Source organism: Hippocampus comes, unplaced genomic scaffold (genome assembly GCF_001891065.2).
Source record: "Hippocampus comes isolate QL1 unplaced genomic scaffold, H_comes_QL1_v1.1 scaffold229, whole genome shotgun sequence".
Classification (NCBI taxonomy): domain Eukaryota; kingdom Metazoa; phylum Chordata; class Actinopteri; order Syngnathiformes; family Syngnathidae; genus Hippocampus; species Hippocampus comes.
The window spans coordinates 343,335-360,224 of NW_017806060.1; the positions used below are offsets into that span (position 1 = coordinate 343,335).

The 16,890-nt window shown below is 46.1% G+C and overlaps 1 protein-coding gene across 1 annotated transcript in view; it reads right to left on the minus strand.

Moving 5' to 3' along the window:
- Window positions 1–2,401, minus strand: part of barhl2 (BarH-like homeobox 2) — a 6,027-nt gene extending 3,626 nt beyond the window's left edge. Inside the window, exon 1 of the mRNA XM_019893121.1 lies at window positions 1,191–2,401. Within this exon, the coding sequence (XP_019748680.1) occupies window positions 1,191–1,746 (556 nt within the window). The 5' untranslated portion in view covers window positions 1,747–2,401. The remainder of the gene's footprint in view (window positions 1–1,190) is intronic.
- Between the last annotated feature and the right edge of the window lie 14,489 nt (window positions 2,402–16,890).

Sequence of the window (16,890 nt, forward strand, 5' to 3'; positions counted from 1 at the left end):
GTGCAGTCGGGATTTCGATCACTCGAAGGGGTGGAAAAAAATGTGTGGAGCCCTAAAATGGTTTCGGTCGTCGAAAAATAGGACTTGTGGTCTTGAAAATATTGCTCTTTACGTTCAACATAAAGCACGTTTTCCGAATCATTTTTTTCCTCTCGGAAATACAAAATTCTTTGAAAATGTACCAACGCGTTGCTTGATAATATTTTCTTCCTGCGAATATTCAATCTTGCTTTTTTTTCTTGAAATCTTCATTTTGTTTTTAGAATTATACACGACATTTTTCTTGAATACAGTTTTTTTTCTGAAGTGGCCGATATATTTCCGTTTAATGGGGGGGGGGAATGTATTTTTTTGCCTTTTCTTCCTTAAAATATAGTTTTCCTTAAATGTTAGCTCTTTTTAAATTGACAAATTTTATTGTGAATTACGTGTTTTTTTTTATTGAAACTATCCATTGTTTCTTGTCTATGTATACGTTTACATTTATTTCTTTTTCTTTTAAAACATCCATTTCTTTCTTGAAAAATGAACATTTTTTTCCTCTCGGAAGGTCGGACTGGTCTTTTTTTGTTGGGCCGTCCGAAACATTGCAAGACCGTAGAAGCCCTTTTTAAATCCAATCTCAAACGTCTTCTGACACTCGTCACAATCCAATTTGTGATGCGTGCATGTCGATTCTTTTCACTGACTTTTAACAATTCATTCACATGACGTTAAAATATTTACAGCAAAAAAAAAAGAGGAACAAAGATCATCGGTCACATTTTTTTAACAGCGCTGTTTCATGTTCAAGTTAGCCAAAAATATTGGCGACATTGCGCGCGTGCTTTTGTTGAAACGAAAAGTCCAGTTGCCTGCCTGCCACTTTCTCCGCGACCCCCCCCCAATCCAATCACCTGCGTCAACTTATAAATGAACTTGAGCTGAGGCGCGTGTTGTTGTAAAAATCAATATGTCAATGTATTTGTAGCCCCCACCCCACCCCGCGTTACCCCCCAACACCCTTTTCTCCTCCTGCCTGGAGGAGGAACAATCATCTCTCTAATTGAGCCACCAGGGAGGCTCCGCGCACAGCTTCTTCCTTCTCCCATGCATGCACCAGCAAAAACCCCCCCACAGCCACAGCCAGCACCAACACCACCCCCGGCCCTCCTCTCCAGCATCCGCATCCTCCCTGCGAGCATCCGTACCGTTGCACTTGACGTCGCCGTGCAGCAGCATCTCCTCCCGGCGCTCCATCTTGCCGCCCCGGCCCTCGTCCTGGAGCTCCAGCTTGGGCCGGAAGCCGTCCGCGGCCGAGGCGCTTTCGGCGGCCTTACTGGGCGACATGGACACGCTGGTGCTGTAAGGCGCGCAGGCGGCCAGCGGCTTGCCGTCGCCCAGGATGTCCTTGATGAGGAACGACGAGGTGGCGCTCCGCGGGCCGCTGCAACCCGCGCCGGCCGCCGGGAGGAGCAAGTGGTGGTGCGGCGGCGGCGGCGCAGGAGGAGGCTGCGACGACGGCGGCCCGTGGTGCTGGTGCTGGTTGTGATGGTGTTGTTGGTGGTGATGGTGGTGGTGGTGGTGGTGGAGGAGGAGGTTGGCGTCGGGGTCCGACGGGTGCTCCGCGGTGACGGAGAGCGGCGACGAGGGCGCCGTGCCGGCCACCGTGTCGGCGTCCGAGCAGGACGGTGGCGGCGACGGCGTGGCCCGGCCGCCCGCCAGGATGGTGTCGATGCCGAAGCTGGAGCCGCTCGATGCCTCCATTTTAGCGGGAGTGGGTCGTCATAACAGCCCGGGCGCGCCTCTCCCCGCACCACCCCGAAAAGTTGTCACGCCGGCACAAAAAAAATAATGATGATAATTTAAAAAAAAAAAAAAATTAAGGAAAAAAGGGGGAAAAGGGAAATAAGTCCACAATCCAGCAGGTGAACTTCCACAGCATCCACGCGCAGGTCGGCCCCCCCACCCCACACCCAATTCTTCTTCTTCTTTGGCTTTTTTTTTTTTTTTTATTGGAAGTTGCGTGAAAGTTGCGCGTCAAAGCGCTGGCGTGCTCCGTCCGGCTGCCGCATCACACTCCGCACTCGCTCGAACCTTTTGCCGCTCATCGCCGCACTCGCGCGCTACAATGACTTCCTCAAGTGACGTCACGGCCAAGCGGCGTGTGGGGGGGTGCGATTAATATTTTCTCCTTTCTAATAAACACGGCAACACTGCTTGTCTCTTCGTAGCACTCCAAAAAAGAAAGAACCTCCTCCTCCCCCTCCTCCACCTTCTGCTGCTGCTTCTTTTCATCCACCTGCTCCTCCCTCCCCATTGGCTGACGCCCAGAGCCCGCGGGCCAATCAGCACGCAGCTTCTTGAAGCCGATTCTCAATGCCGAGGCTGAGAAATGAAGCTTTTTTTTCCCCTCCTCTCTACAGGCCTCAGCGGCGACCTTTTATTTTCTAAACACTCAAAGAAAATAGGACTTTTTGTCTTTTTTTTTCCCCTGTCTAATAAAAAAACAAAAACAAAACGAGATTTAATTCCATTGTCGTGGTAGGAACACGTTTGCCCCCCGCCCCCCACTTCATTTTTTTTTCCTTTGAAGAAGTCTCTTTTGTGTGTGCGTTTGTGTGTGTGTGCGCGCGTGCGGAGGAGAGACGGCGTTAATGAAGTTTGTCATTTTTATAATTAGTCGAGTCATTTTGGGCCGCTAATGAGCGCGCGAGATCAGCTGACAAGCACTTTGGTTCATTTGCAGACAATGTTTTTACAATTTAGTATTCATTGGTATCCTGCGGCAATATTCATTTTGAATGACTTTTAGATTCCTTCAATTTCGGACTAGACGTCAAATGCAGTTTATTATAAATGAACATCTTGTTTTTTTGATGCATGTATCCCAACAATGTAATGGAATTCGTGAAAACGAATACAAACAAATGTGTGTGTTGTTTAAGCTAATTTCCCTTAAATCGATGGATTGAGGTTTTCCAAGTCATCCGTTCTAGGCAAGATATCGTTTATTAACATTTGTCAACATTAAAATGCCGTCCATCCTGCGGGGTAATCCGTAAAAATTATCGTTTCATACCGAGCAAGGATGCCTTTGTAGTTATTCAAATAAACGCATCTCATCGGACAATCCGTCGGTTAAAAATGAACGAGGACTTCAAAAATAAATCGAAGGAACACGCGATTAAAAATGATGAATTAAAAAAAGCTACTTAATGAATAAGGAGATGTATTATTAGATGTTGAGGGAAAAAAAATGAGAACGGAGGGAATGACGAGTCAACCCAAGGTGCTGCGACGCTTTTTGCCACACGGGGGCGACAAAGCGAAGCAAAAAGGTGTTTTTAATTGCAACAAATCTGATGAGTGAAATTATACATTTAAAAAAAACACCAACAAAAAAATGACACTACTATTAGAAAGAAAATGGTAAACGAGTCAAGAAATACAATTACAGATCATCCGACCGTGTGTTTTGATGACCATTATGTTGACAATGATGATGATTTTTTTTTTTTTTTTTTTAATTTATGTGCATGCCGTGGCCCAGCGGCAGCACGTTGCTGCTGCAGCGGGGAAGGCGTAAAAACTGTCACCTCACACCGTTGGCGACCTTCAGAGCGCAGCAGCATCTGTGTCATTTAGCCTGTCAATCAAGATTCGGGAGCGCGGGGGCATGAGGGAGGAGGAGGCTCCAGTTTGTTAAATGACAAGAAAAAAAAAAAAGGTTATTATTGCAACATGATCCAAAAGAGGCGTCTAAAGGTCGTTCATCGCAGCAATGAACAAGACCGAAGTCAATCAGGATTCAATCCGTTTTTGAAAAGAACAAAACCTGAACGCAAACATTTTGTGTGGGTTTATTTTGCATGGGAAACTGAGTTACAGTGGTTTTAATAAATGCTTCAATCACTGCAGTTGTTGCAGACACAATTCAAGCACACTTTAAATTAGTCGCAATATTTTGGTTCATTTATTTGGAATCTGTTATTCCCAACTCTTATAGCACTGCTTCAAATGGAATGGCTAAGGAGTGTTGTGTCTCGTGCGGTTGGATTCGGCTGTCGCACTCACTATGGTAGACTGCACGATTCTGTTGCCCTGTTTGCAGGACCAGGAGGGCATTAGTAGCAACACTCTATAGGGGTTTAGATCATATATGCCAGACAGAACTTTTTCTGTGAGCCTTATTTTGTTCTGAGTCGATCTCCGCCCCACTGTCATATGGTATTCCACACGGTTCAATTTTGGGGGCCCTGCTGTTTTCGTTGTATTTGCTGCCCATGGGTTTCGTGGTATTTTCTTTCACTGCTCTGGCGCTGTCATCCGCACTTTACTTTGGAGTCTGCCAGTCCTTTCTCAAGCGTCGCCAGTTGGTCCATATCGCTGCTGCTCGCCTCCAAAGTGGAGCGTGTAAGAGGGAGCGCACAAGTTCGCACAAAGTTCTGGCCTTCCTTCCATTGGCTTATTTATTTTCAACTCATTAAATGGTCTTGCCCCAGTTTACCTCTGTGAGCTCCTCCACCCTTACGCACCTGTCCGGGTGCCTCAGGTCTCCAGACCAGACACTTCTGGAGGCACCGAGGACTAAGCGGAGCATCAGAGGGGCTCCAGCTCTTTCCGTTGCCGGTGTCTCCCTTTGGAATGACCTCCCTCTCAAACGTTAGGCACGCCCCCTCGATGTGCGTTTTAAAAACTTCTCTGAAAGCATATTTTTATTCTTTGGCTTTCGACTCACCATGAGACTCAACATTGCTTTACTGCTTTATTGTGTTTTTATGTTATTCATATCATATTTTTTATGTAATATTTTTACTATGTGGCTATAGCTACATTTGAAGTGCTCTATAAATAAAGTAAAGTTGAGGGTTGATATCGATGGTACCGCTCAGTGACATGTCTGAAGAGGATGTTTTGCAGTCGCGTATATTTTGTGTATTATTTCCAAGCTCTAATGAATCGTGTCACTCACCGGCATGTGACATTCGCGAGTGACGTGAGGCGCAGGTGAGTTGAGTTTCGAACATGATGAAGGCGGAAGTGACGTTCCCAACGTGGCAAATAATTCCGACATGACGAGCGCATTGATCGGCGCGTGCTCCCAATGTGGTCCTGACAAGCTGACTGTGTGCGCGCGTGTGTCTGAAGGGGTGGTGGGGGCGATCGGGGGGGTTACAATCCCATCATTACCAAAGCTGTCAATCAAGCGCTGCTCGCCGCCTTCCGCCAGCAGCTTTCCCGACTGATTGATCCGTGCTGATGGCATTGCACAAATAATTACCGCCACGCTCCTGACGCGCGCGTTCACGCTTCGCCAAGGTAATCGGAAAAGGGGCGACCGAAGGGAGCGGTGAGGGTGCCATTTCGCATTACCCCCGAAAGGGTCGACCGTGGGGCCATGCGTCACTTCCTGTCATACAGCAAGCTATAAACTTTAAAACAAAAATGATTGATATTTATGGCAATGTTGGAAGTTGGCACAATAAAGCAAGCGAATGGTTTCCTCCGAGACAATTTGGGTGAGTTGTTGTAACTTGTATCTTTAAGTTGGGTGAACAATACAAGGGACAATTGGTTCTGTAAACTCGTATTTCTTTGTTGTGAAACGCAGGAAAGCCAAGCTCAAGCTTCAAATATTTTTGAATTGGTCAACTAACTTTTTGCTGAATTTTATCAAAATTTTGTTGCCGTGAAATTTTGAGTTCACTCCATTTTTTTTATTTTTTATCTATCATAAGAAAAATTTGCTGGTGAAAGTCGCTTCACTTATTCCACGCGACGTATCAGTAAAGTTAAAAAAATAGAATACTTAAAAAGACATTTTTAATCTATGAAAAAAACACTTGCATAAGGGAAGTATTCACAAGGCTTCAATTTGTTCACATTTTGTCATGTTGCAGCAAATGAATTATTTATTTTCCCGAAAACACACACGATAACCATACGGACATGTCAAGAGTCTTTATTTTCATGTTGCCAATTTATTAAAAATGACAAAAATCAAAAGAAAACAGTGCTTCACTTTTTCCAAAATTTACATTGCAGCCGAAATGTAGACGGCCTAACAAATAGCATTTACGTGGCAGTGGTAACATTTTATGCACCGGATATTTGAACACACGCTCTGGACCAACACATGTAGACTGATAATGTCAAGAAAATAACATTCACATCTTCTTTTTCCTCTGCGAAGAACGGCTAACCTAAGGAGGTGTGACCGTCTCCACGTATATCTTTGTCTGTGTTGCATTGCCCCCCAGGTCAAGTGTGAGCGTACCCGAGATAGTCAGATAAGAGCTTTGGCGTGGCAAGACTTTGGTCCACATTGCGCACCTCTACTTCTCCGTTAATGACCCCCATCGACAAGTCAGGCAACGCTGATTTTTTTTTTTTTTTTTTTCCCCCCACCCGCAAGCCGATGCACAACACAAGGTGAACTCCGGCGCTTGCGAGGAAGCGAGCGATGATTAAATGATCAAACGGCCGACGTGTCACCGCCAGGCGCTCGTCTTCGCCACGAGTGGGTGAGGAGAAAAAAAAACGCCATGTCAGCTTGACATTAATGCAGCCAGCAGAGAGCGCCTAATTGGCCTCGGAGGAGCCCAGAGTGAACCAGAAAATATATTAACATTTTAAAAAAGCATATTTTGCCTAATCCGCTCACTTTCCAACAATATTTGAAGACCCCCAAAAACGCCCCCGGGCGGGAGAATTTAAATGAGCGATTTTGTTTTTGAAGGAAACGGCCAATGAGACAGAAAAGAGACTAAAAGGAGGGTGCGTGGTGAAGGAGGTGGAGGGTGGGGGGGGATCATTAGAGAGGCTGACAGGCTGGCTGGCTGCTGACTGGCTGCCCTGTCACCGCGCACCACCACATGAAAAGAGCCATAAACGTGCAGCCACAAGTCAAAGCCTATTATCTGCACGTTCAAATGATGCAAAGGCTGAGGGAGGGGGTGGGGAGGGGGGGGGGCAGGCCCCGTGTATGCTGTAGGGGAGAAATTGGCCAGATGGAAGATCTTGTAACCACTTAGCAAACGCACAACAAACGTCTGCCCCGCCCCCCTCCCCATCCCCAAAATCAAAACAAAATTAATAAGAATGCGTTGTCATGTGTGTTCTGTAAGTGGTTACCCAAAATGCGCGCGCAACTCAATCCGCTGTTGTGCGTCACAGCCACTTGGAATTATTTTCCAGAGTCACAAAAATGCCAATGGAGCAGTTTTTGACACCAGTTTTGTGTTGAATTGTCAAATCGGTCATCGTGATTGGACAATAATGACAACAGTGGTCAAACGCAAATTTTAATCAGAGATGGCTTGACGTGTGCTCAAACATCTCTGATAGTGATTTCAATTTTTTTTTCCTAGCGCGTTACATTTTTGAGAGATTTTCATTTTTTTGTTTTGATGTTTGACTGATAAAAGATTGCGCAATACAGATTTTACCATGCCTTGCAATTTAAAGCGATGGAGTTTCAGGGGGGAAAAAAAAAATCCACTATGAAAAATAAAAAATGGTGAATGGAATTTTGTCACTTTTATTTATTTTGTCAAGTGGTTGCACAAAATAAAATAATCCGAATCCAGATACATTTTTTCAGTAGATATATAGTCTAATTCTTCATATTATTATTTTTATGAAAACCTGATGTGTTTGAGAAAAACGGGCAGATTCCGAATCATCTCAAAAAAATCCTCAGATAAAGTTTACTTGCATCTCTGATAAAAAAAACTGTAAAACGTTGATGATTAGGGAATTCCTCCATTGTGAGACAAATCAAAGTTATTTTGTCTTTTCTTATGACCATTCACATTAAATCAAGCAGCACCTTGAAAAATGCGATTGGAAAAAGTATTTTTTTTTTTCCCTCTCTCAAAATCTTGACAATTCTAATGATATTATCGACTGACCTTTCAGGACCCACAAAATATTGTGGTCTGTGACAATATCGGCACCAAATCTACCCAACGGAAGTGTTGCCGTTCTCATTTCACCAGTAAACCTTGGAAGAGAAACTGGACTACGATTGGCCGGTGTTAAAATGCAGAGATGGCAAAGATCACGTTTTTGTTCTCACTTCTCACCGCCATCTTCTCAATCTTTTCTGTGTCTTTCCACGCCGGAGGTGCTCGCCCCGCCCCTCCACTCCCTTCTCGCTGTCTCGTGTCCGCCGGCCTCCTCCCCCCCCAACCCCCCCATCTCAAGTTCTGTTTTCTAAAAAGGGCAAAAAGCTCTCCCGGCCGAGCCGTTTTGGCACCGGCGGGGGTCTCTGCTGCCCTCGTCAGCGCGGAATGCCGCTAACGCTTCGTGACTGCGCTCGTCTCTTGTCGCATCACCGGAGCATGTGCCCAAAGCCATACCCGGATAACATCTTGAAACCATTTGCTGTACTTAGAAACGTGGGTGTTTGGAAATTTCATCCCTTGAACTCACTCAGCAACAAGAAGTTTGGTAGGCATGTTTGTCATGAGTGGACCCACAAAAACTTCTGAGGAAAAAGAGCCTGACATTAAGCTGACATTTTGGTTTGAAGCTGACAGGCTTATTTTGTCCACCTTTTGAGATTTTGACTGAAAAACCTCGACATGTGAATGATGCTAAATTTGAACAGATTGTTCATTTCAGTCGTTTCATGGGGGTGAGGCACAGTAGCAAAGTTTTCTGACATGAGTAGTAGCTTCTGAAGTTTTCCAAAATTCAGCCCTGGGAGCCGGTTTCACTCAGCAACATGAAATTTGGTCGGTGCTTCTATGATGAGTAGACCCACAAAAAAGTCTCGTGTGGCCATACTGCTACTTTTGTTTGAAGTGACGGTATTTGTCATTTAGCCCGTTTCCAGGTGACCTGAAAGAGATTTTCTGTGATCGCAACCAAATTTTCTCCGAATGAAACGATTTCAAAGTCACCCAAAAAAAATTCCACAACAGAACACAAAACCTTCACCACCTCACTTGGAGCTAAATGCCAGGCAATGATTTTCCATCTTGACTTAGAGACAGGGACACCGTTAAAAAAAAAAAAAAAAAAAAATTGCCGACCGTTTCTCCGCCTCTAAACGCCATCCATTTTGTTTTTGCGGAGAATAAACGAGGTGACCCCGCCGGCAAACAGCTTTGGCCTTCGACTCGAAATCCCCGCCCGACCGGGAGCGCATCATCATCCGCCGATATCCCCGCTTCCCACATATAGCAAACACGGCCCCCCGCCCGGGAATCCCGTCTGGGAACCATTTCTCTCCATCCGTTTCAAGGACTGTAAACAACGGCGGCCAAGGAGATTCTCCTCGGCTCAATTACGCCGCTGCCCCGCGGCCTCCCGTGGCCTTGAGAGATGGCGTCTATAATTAGACGAGGCCAGACGTTATTGATGACCCCTCCCTGGCGTTAGCATTAGCATTTGCATCAGGGGGGGGGCCCGGGCGGACGGCTTCCGGACCCTCGCGGCGTGACGGGCGGACGCCGGGCTGTTGGGCCCGCTCATCAATACAAGCGGCTCTTTTGTCGGTAATTTGCAATAAGTGTCGGCGCCGCATCTTTAGGGACGTGGAAATCATTAGCGGCTGAGGCCCCGCTCGGCCTCTAATTGGAAGCGTTGGGCCTTATCAGACCGAGTTTTTCCGAGACCTTTGACAGGCACCGATTCCAAAATCATTGCGGGCTTGTCAATTTAAGAGGCCGTTAAAGGGCTTATTTTAATTTTAATTGGAACTTCCTGCTTCATGCGCCAGATTAGAAATGAGCTGTGGGGCGGGTCAAATTGACAGCTAGTCTGACCGAGTCCGCTCGGCCTCTTCGGGACTTCATCATCAACATCGGATTGTGAGTGGAAAATGTCCCAATTAAGTGTCGCTGCTTAAGTTGCTTGTCGAGCTTGTGCACGCGGAAGGACGTCGATCACCTGCGCTAAAGCGAGCGGCTTTCGTTTTTGTTTTTTTTGTTTTTTTTCCTTCCAAATGCCGTGACCATGAATGCAGCGTTGCTGGATTTAATGAGGACAGACAGGCTGAGAGCTGCTGGAATTCTCATCATTTTAAATGTTTACAAAATGTGAAACTAAATTCAAGAGAAAGAGGACAAACAAAGTTCATTGCAACATACCAAGTTTGAAACAAATTTACAAAAATCAAGATTAAAAAAAATAATAAAATAATATTCCCCCCTAAATTGGAATATGGATTTACAAACTGAAAAAGAAATTTAAAAAAAATTCCCAAAATAGAAGAAAATTACAAATACTAAAAATGTTTCCAAATAAAATGACACAAGTTTAAGGAAACTTACAAAGATGGAAACAATTTAAAACAAAATGAGAACCACGCTTTGAAAATGAAAACAAAATTGCACAATTTCAAAAACCTTTAAAAAATAAAACTCAGTTTAAAAAAATGTTACATTTAAAAATTATTTTAAACATTGAATGTGTTTTTTGAAATAAATGAAAATAACGACAAACAAATAGAGCCTTGTAAAATATTTAATTGAGAAATGTCAATACTCTTATAAAAAATATTTTAAAAATGGACGAATATGAACAAAAAAAAAATAGAAATACATTGTAAAAATTTTCTAATGCACACAACTGAAAAGAAATTCGCAAACTGGAAACAAACTCATACAGCTGAAAATAAATCGACCGGGGGGAAATCTTCACCAAAGCACTGTCTCCTCCATGCTAACGTCGTTGACATCAGCCTCGCTGCGGGCCGTGACGGCTAACTGCACAAACGTGTCACAAGTGGAGCGGAACTCGTGTGAAAATCGGCCTCGCCCACACAAAAATCACATTTCCTTCCGCTAAATGGAGCCGTCACGTGCCATTAAAGCCTCGACTGGGCGTCCGTTCCACCATCCAGTCCAGCGCGCTAGCCGCTAACGGCGAGAGGGCTAATGGCCGTCTCATTAGGCGGCCGGGCCCCGACTGTGGGAGCCGGCGTTGACCGCGCCGGCTGTTCTTTCCGCGCTGTCGCAAAGCATACGAGCCCATTCGCTTGACCTCATTAGACGTCGATAAAGAAAGCGAACGGCTCTTTGCTAAACATGGCGTCACGTGCTAAAAAGACCATTCCGGAACCGTCTGGTGTGCCGCTAAGAGTGGAGGATGGGGGGTGGGGGGGAGTGTAGGGAATACGGGGGATGAACCCTGCCTCGCCGGGAGGGATCCTGACAAGCGGAGCGACGCAAAAGGCATGTTTAAGAGCAGCAGTCAGTGAAGAGAAAAAAGATTTATGCTTTTAATTAATGGCAATTAAACCGCGCCCGCTAGGCTGGCCCGTGGCGATTGTTCTGCGTGGAAGAAAGGAAGAAAGAAAGAAAGGAGGAGGGCGAGGCGCTGACGAGCATTTGAATGCGATAAGCTCCGCCAGGGGAGCTGACACTGCGGGCGTCAAACCTTCCGCTAAATCAATAACACAATTAAACTTTCATAAAGCACCCGCACGCCTTTGATACGTCAAACTCCTCCCAGAGCAGGAGAGCAAACAGGCGCCCAGCCATCGCCCAGCAATCAAAGTCCATCCGAGACAATCAAAGACCCGTGGCAGGACAATCAAAGTTTCATCAGCGAGCGATCAAAGGGGCTCGTTAGCACGCGCCGCCGCCGCTAATTACGGCGAATGAGCGGTACCGCGGCGACCGCCAAACCAATCTTCTTCATACGACACATCGGATCGACATTCACAACTCGGGTCCATATGGATTTTTTTTTTCCAGGCCAATTCCGATATTTGACAGAATACATTTTGATAACGGATTTATCAATTTGTTTCTCGTTACAACAGGGAGGAAAACAGCCCAAAAAAAAAAATCAGCCAATTATTTTTTTTAATTGGCTTTTTAAAGTTAAATATACATCAAAGTGGATTTTTGACATCTAAAGTCGTTAATGGCGGTGAATGAGGTCAGGGAAGGCTCCATTGTAATTTTCTGTTCCCTATTTCTCAAAACAGCGATTACGACTCCAATGCTAATGCTAAAGTAACAAACAATCATTTCCAATTTGTCCGTGTGGAGTCGTGATGAGCTCAATTGCCATGGTGATGGACCCCCCGCCCCCCCGCACCTGGCTGATCCCTGCCTGCTCCGCGAGTGAACGCTTCACCCTCGTAGGACACCTGGAGTGACCTCAAGGCCAACGAGAGAGCATCTTGAGGTCACCTGGCGATGCTCATTGGCTAGCCCCGCGCGAGCGCCAAGTTACATTGACGTCATGAAAAAGCATTCAATCAGATTGTAAAAATGTGTGCGAAGGAATCGCGTTTACACTGCAGCGAATTTTGGATCAGATCTGGATTGCACTTGATTTGGCTTCTCGACGACTTCACCCTGAACAACACTCGACCCTCTACAATTCCGTCTACGAGATCTTCAACTGTAACTGCACTGTGAACTACTACACTATCGACCACATCATCTGCCACATCTTCAATTCCAACTCAAAAAAACGGCGCGTCGCAAATGCTTTCATTTCGCCACCGATTCCGACAGCGCACTTAATGAGCTCTTCATTCAAAACCGCGGCAGGGTGGTGAGGTTAAAAACTCGTTGAATTGCTTCCGTATTAACAACGCGGTGAAGAGCCTAATTCTGCTGCGCTAGTTTAGTCGACACGCCGGACCCCTGGAGGGACCGCGACGCTGAATTAATGCCGGCCGCCATGACAAACGCACACTCACCAGTAAGGAATTATCTTGAGGAATGGCTACACGCATGCAGAGCAAAACTACGAGACCCCCCCCCCCACCCACCCACACACCCCCCCCCCCGCCACACTCACACCAACACTCGTCACTGCTCCACAGAAAAAACACACACACCTTGATGCTAACGCTGTATGTCCAAGTGTGACTTCTCTGACTTTAGGGCAGTGGTGCTAATTAGCGTGTGGCTAACCTAGCGTCCCAGAAAGGTGACTCCGTTCCCACCTTGCCACCTTGAGCCAACACCCCCGCCGGCGATGACTGGGATGTCGTCGTGAAAATGTCTCTCAGTAAAGGCGAAACGTTGGCCTTTTCCCTCATGTAAATTCCTCTTGTGGCCGAAACGCTCCTCTGGTTACTGGAGCACGTTTATTTGTGTCTGGATGCTAATTGAAACATTTGAATAATCAGCGGAAATAGTGGTGACTCAACACGAGAAGACGCGCAATCTTAAACACAGAATTTAACCACCACGGATAACATGCTTTGACGACGACACCCTGAACAAATAAATTGAAAATACTGCACTCCAAAAATATGTAACTTTTCATTGAAATATCCCAAATCACCAGTAGATGGCAGATATGTCTTAGTTGCACTTGCACGAGATCTTATACTGCCCTAATAATTTTTTTTTTTTTTTGCGTATTTGAAATGATATGCAGGACAAGCCTGGTTCCTCATGAATAAAAGAAATTTGATTTATTTTGTGTACAAAATGAGTTGTTGTACTCAACATCGGTTTCTCGCGTAGCAGTGTTGCGCCGTCCTTGAATGGTCATTTTTATGAAAGCGAGCCGCTTGTGTTGAAGAAAAAAAAATACCGTTTGTGGTTATTTTGCATGGTTCAAACCCTTTGTTGTTGGGTTAGGGTGACGCTTCTTTTATGTACACGTGCATTGAAAAATATCTTCAGAAAAATGTCATTGACTGCAAGGGATTTGCAACCCGACATTAAAATGTTCAAGTTTGATTGATGATTGTTAATTTTTCCCGTTACTTTTGCCTGCTTAAAAAGCGAGAAGCACCGACTGTATCAATTAACCCGCGACTACGACGACGCTCAACTGCTGGTCAAGATATGAGTGGGAAGGGGGAAGCGAGACACGAGTGGCTGGGCGAGCTGATTGACCAAGACAAGGGGCGGGGCTAACAAGAACAGGTAGAAACAAGAAGAAAAAACTGAGGACTAAGTGGAAGGGGGAAAGCGAGATACGAGTGGCTGGGCGAGCTGATTGACCGAGACAAGGGGCGGGGCTAACAAGAACAGGTAGAAACAAGAAGAAAAAACCAAATACAACTCGAAACAACAACAACAAAATAATACCGACCCCATCGAGTACATTTTGAACAACTACCACACCCTCAACGAAACATTCTCTCTGTCCGTCCAAGTTTTGGGGGGTGTGGCCCCGCTGATTAGAAATAAGACCCAAGCAGGAAGTTATTAGTTTACAGCAGGCAGAAATGAGGCCAAGGAGGGGTGGAGTGGGGGGGTTCCTACACCACCCCCAACCCTCCGTAATCCCTCCACCCCGAGTTGGCGTAATTTGATCAAATAGCGAGCACCCTTCCCCGCCACTTATTGGCCAATTAAGTCAAGTTCTCACGCAGGGGGTCCAGCTGGCGGCGTGTTATCCCGGGATGAATTGATTGAAGCGGCGCGGCCTTCTTTAATGATGGAGGTGATAATACTTGTAATTCTTCTCAGTCATGGGGACGCAGCTGTTAGCGCCCTAATCCTTGTCCTGATACACTGAAGTAGAGGCGAGGCATTAATCTGCCCGCCTCCCCTCCCTCATTCGCAATATGCTGATCGGACATCTGTGTAGTGCCACGTTGAAAGTGTAACGACATGGAGGAGGAAAAGGGAAGATGAGCGTGCCAAGATCACAACTGCTGGCATTCTGGGGGGGAAAAAAAAAAAAATGGCCCCCGCCCCAATAACTGGCGCCCCTGTGACAACTTAAGAAGGATAGAGACTCGGGGAGTGAAAAATCAATGAATACACGCATCGCTTTCAAAGGCGTGAATTAGCATTCCCAAAACGGGCTGGGGTGGGGTGGGGGGGGGGGGGGGTGGCAGGGTTTGTAGCGGGGCGGCGGGGGAATCATCCCGCCCGCAGCCATCCACTCAAAAACATCAAATTACACTAATGAGCTCTAACTGCACAGAAATGGGAGGCAGAAACCGAGCGGGAAAGTCACACGCCGGGCCAAACCGCGGCTTCAAACCTTACTTTGAAACCCCTGACCTCACTTGATGCCTTATTTTAAAACCTTAATGCTGTCTTAAAACCCTCGTCCAGGTTTGACAGCCTAATTTGAATTCAAAGCCTATTGCCAATCCAACGCCTGCCCTAGTTTAAAACCTGGAAACCTTAATTCGGAACACAAATGCAATCTTGAAAGCTGATTTAAGAACCCTAATCTTGGCTTGAAACCTGATTTAAAACACTCATCCTGATTTGAAACAAGCTTACTGCTACAAAGTTGGTCAAAAATGCGAACGCTAAGCTCTAACGTGAGGCCTTGTCACTGTCCATGGTGCTAGCAAGTTTCGAAGCTGCCTCGGAGAGCTTTCATCTCCATCTGTTTCCAGAAACAAATCTAACTTGTTACAAGTGATGTGAACATGTAGCCACCCCCTTAAAACGACCCTGGCCCGCTCCCCAGACGGCGTGGGTGAAGTTGAAAGGTCAGCGTCGTCGTGGAGCAACCAGCTAATTAGCCCGTCTGCGTTGCGGCCGCAGACAAGAGCAGCGAAAGCCCCAGGGAGTCGGATCACCGTGTTCGGGGAGTGCCCCCCTGCTCCTTTGCTCTTGTTTTAATTAATAATTAACAAAGTAGGCTAGCACCCACTCATGTTAGCTTGTTAGCGCTAACCTTGCCTGTTTGGCTCCCGACTTATATCGGGAAACAGAAAACCGTGCGAGACCACTGACGACACTTGACGACGATTTGTGTGATCATCACGATATTTGAAGGAAACACACAATGTCCGTCTTGTTGGATCTACACTGTATCATAACAGAAAATTATGCGATACAACGCCAGCGGTATCGTGATATTTGATACAGTCGCACTGACATTGCTATTCAAATAATTGCGTGATCAATATTCTGCAAGCAAACAATGGGCGATGTCATGAGCGCTTGTGTATCGATACTTCGGGTAAAATACAAAAATGTATATTTATGTATCCACTTTACGAGTGACAGAATTCAGCTGTTTGTGTAACGAGCGCAAGCATCTGCAGGCACGTCATTTTCATCTCAAATGTTTCTCCACCTTTGCATGATGCTCTCAAATTCGCACCCCCCCCCAAAAAAAAAGGTGTGACATTTCACACGTCCCGCCGCCGCTAACTAAGCTGTCAAGCGGATAAACTGCGCGCCGTCACGCCGCCAACGAGCCGCAAACGAGCTACAAGCCCTCTCGGCCAATCGGAAGCCGGCAATTAGCACAACTACCTGCCAAGCCACCAGTCACGCCAGGGGCCGAGTTGGACGTCTTTATTCTGCTCCACAATGACTCTGTTATGGTGGTGCGAGTGCGGAAAGTGGGGGTGACGAGGTGAGGTGTGGCGAGGGGGCGCTGACAGCGTCTGTCTAGAGGTCAACACCGGTGAAGAGGTTCCGGGACCCCCGCGACCCAAAGGTCCAACTTGACAAGTCTATCTATAGAAGCACTGACACATAAAACGCTGACGGCTTGAAAGCTGGCGCTCACTTCCCTCAAAATTGTACTGCCACTTTTTCTTCATGGAAATATAAAGCGTATCGTTGAGGGGGGGGGGGGAACAGGACGTCCACCAAACGTTGATGTCCCACGATTAATATTCACGTTTCATTTCCTGATGAATGATTTTGCATAATAATCCCATTGGATATGGATTGTTTTATTTGCGAAAGGTCTCCAAATTTCATTTCGCTTGTCGTTTGATGAGATGTGAGGTCATCCGCGTCTGACAGCTTCGGCCCGGTACACACATGAGGACTTTTTGCCTGCAGAATGTCAATGTTGTCAAGAAAATATTTTGGAACATACTTCTTAGCATCTGGGGAGCTGACTTTCATGAAAAAAAAAAATCAATCAATCAATCAATATCGGCACTTCCTTGTTCATCTTTGATTGTTCATATTCCTTTGGCGTCACAGCTTACAAAGTCAAATGAATCCGGAGTCGTCAGCTTTTCTCACATGCATGAAG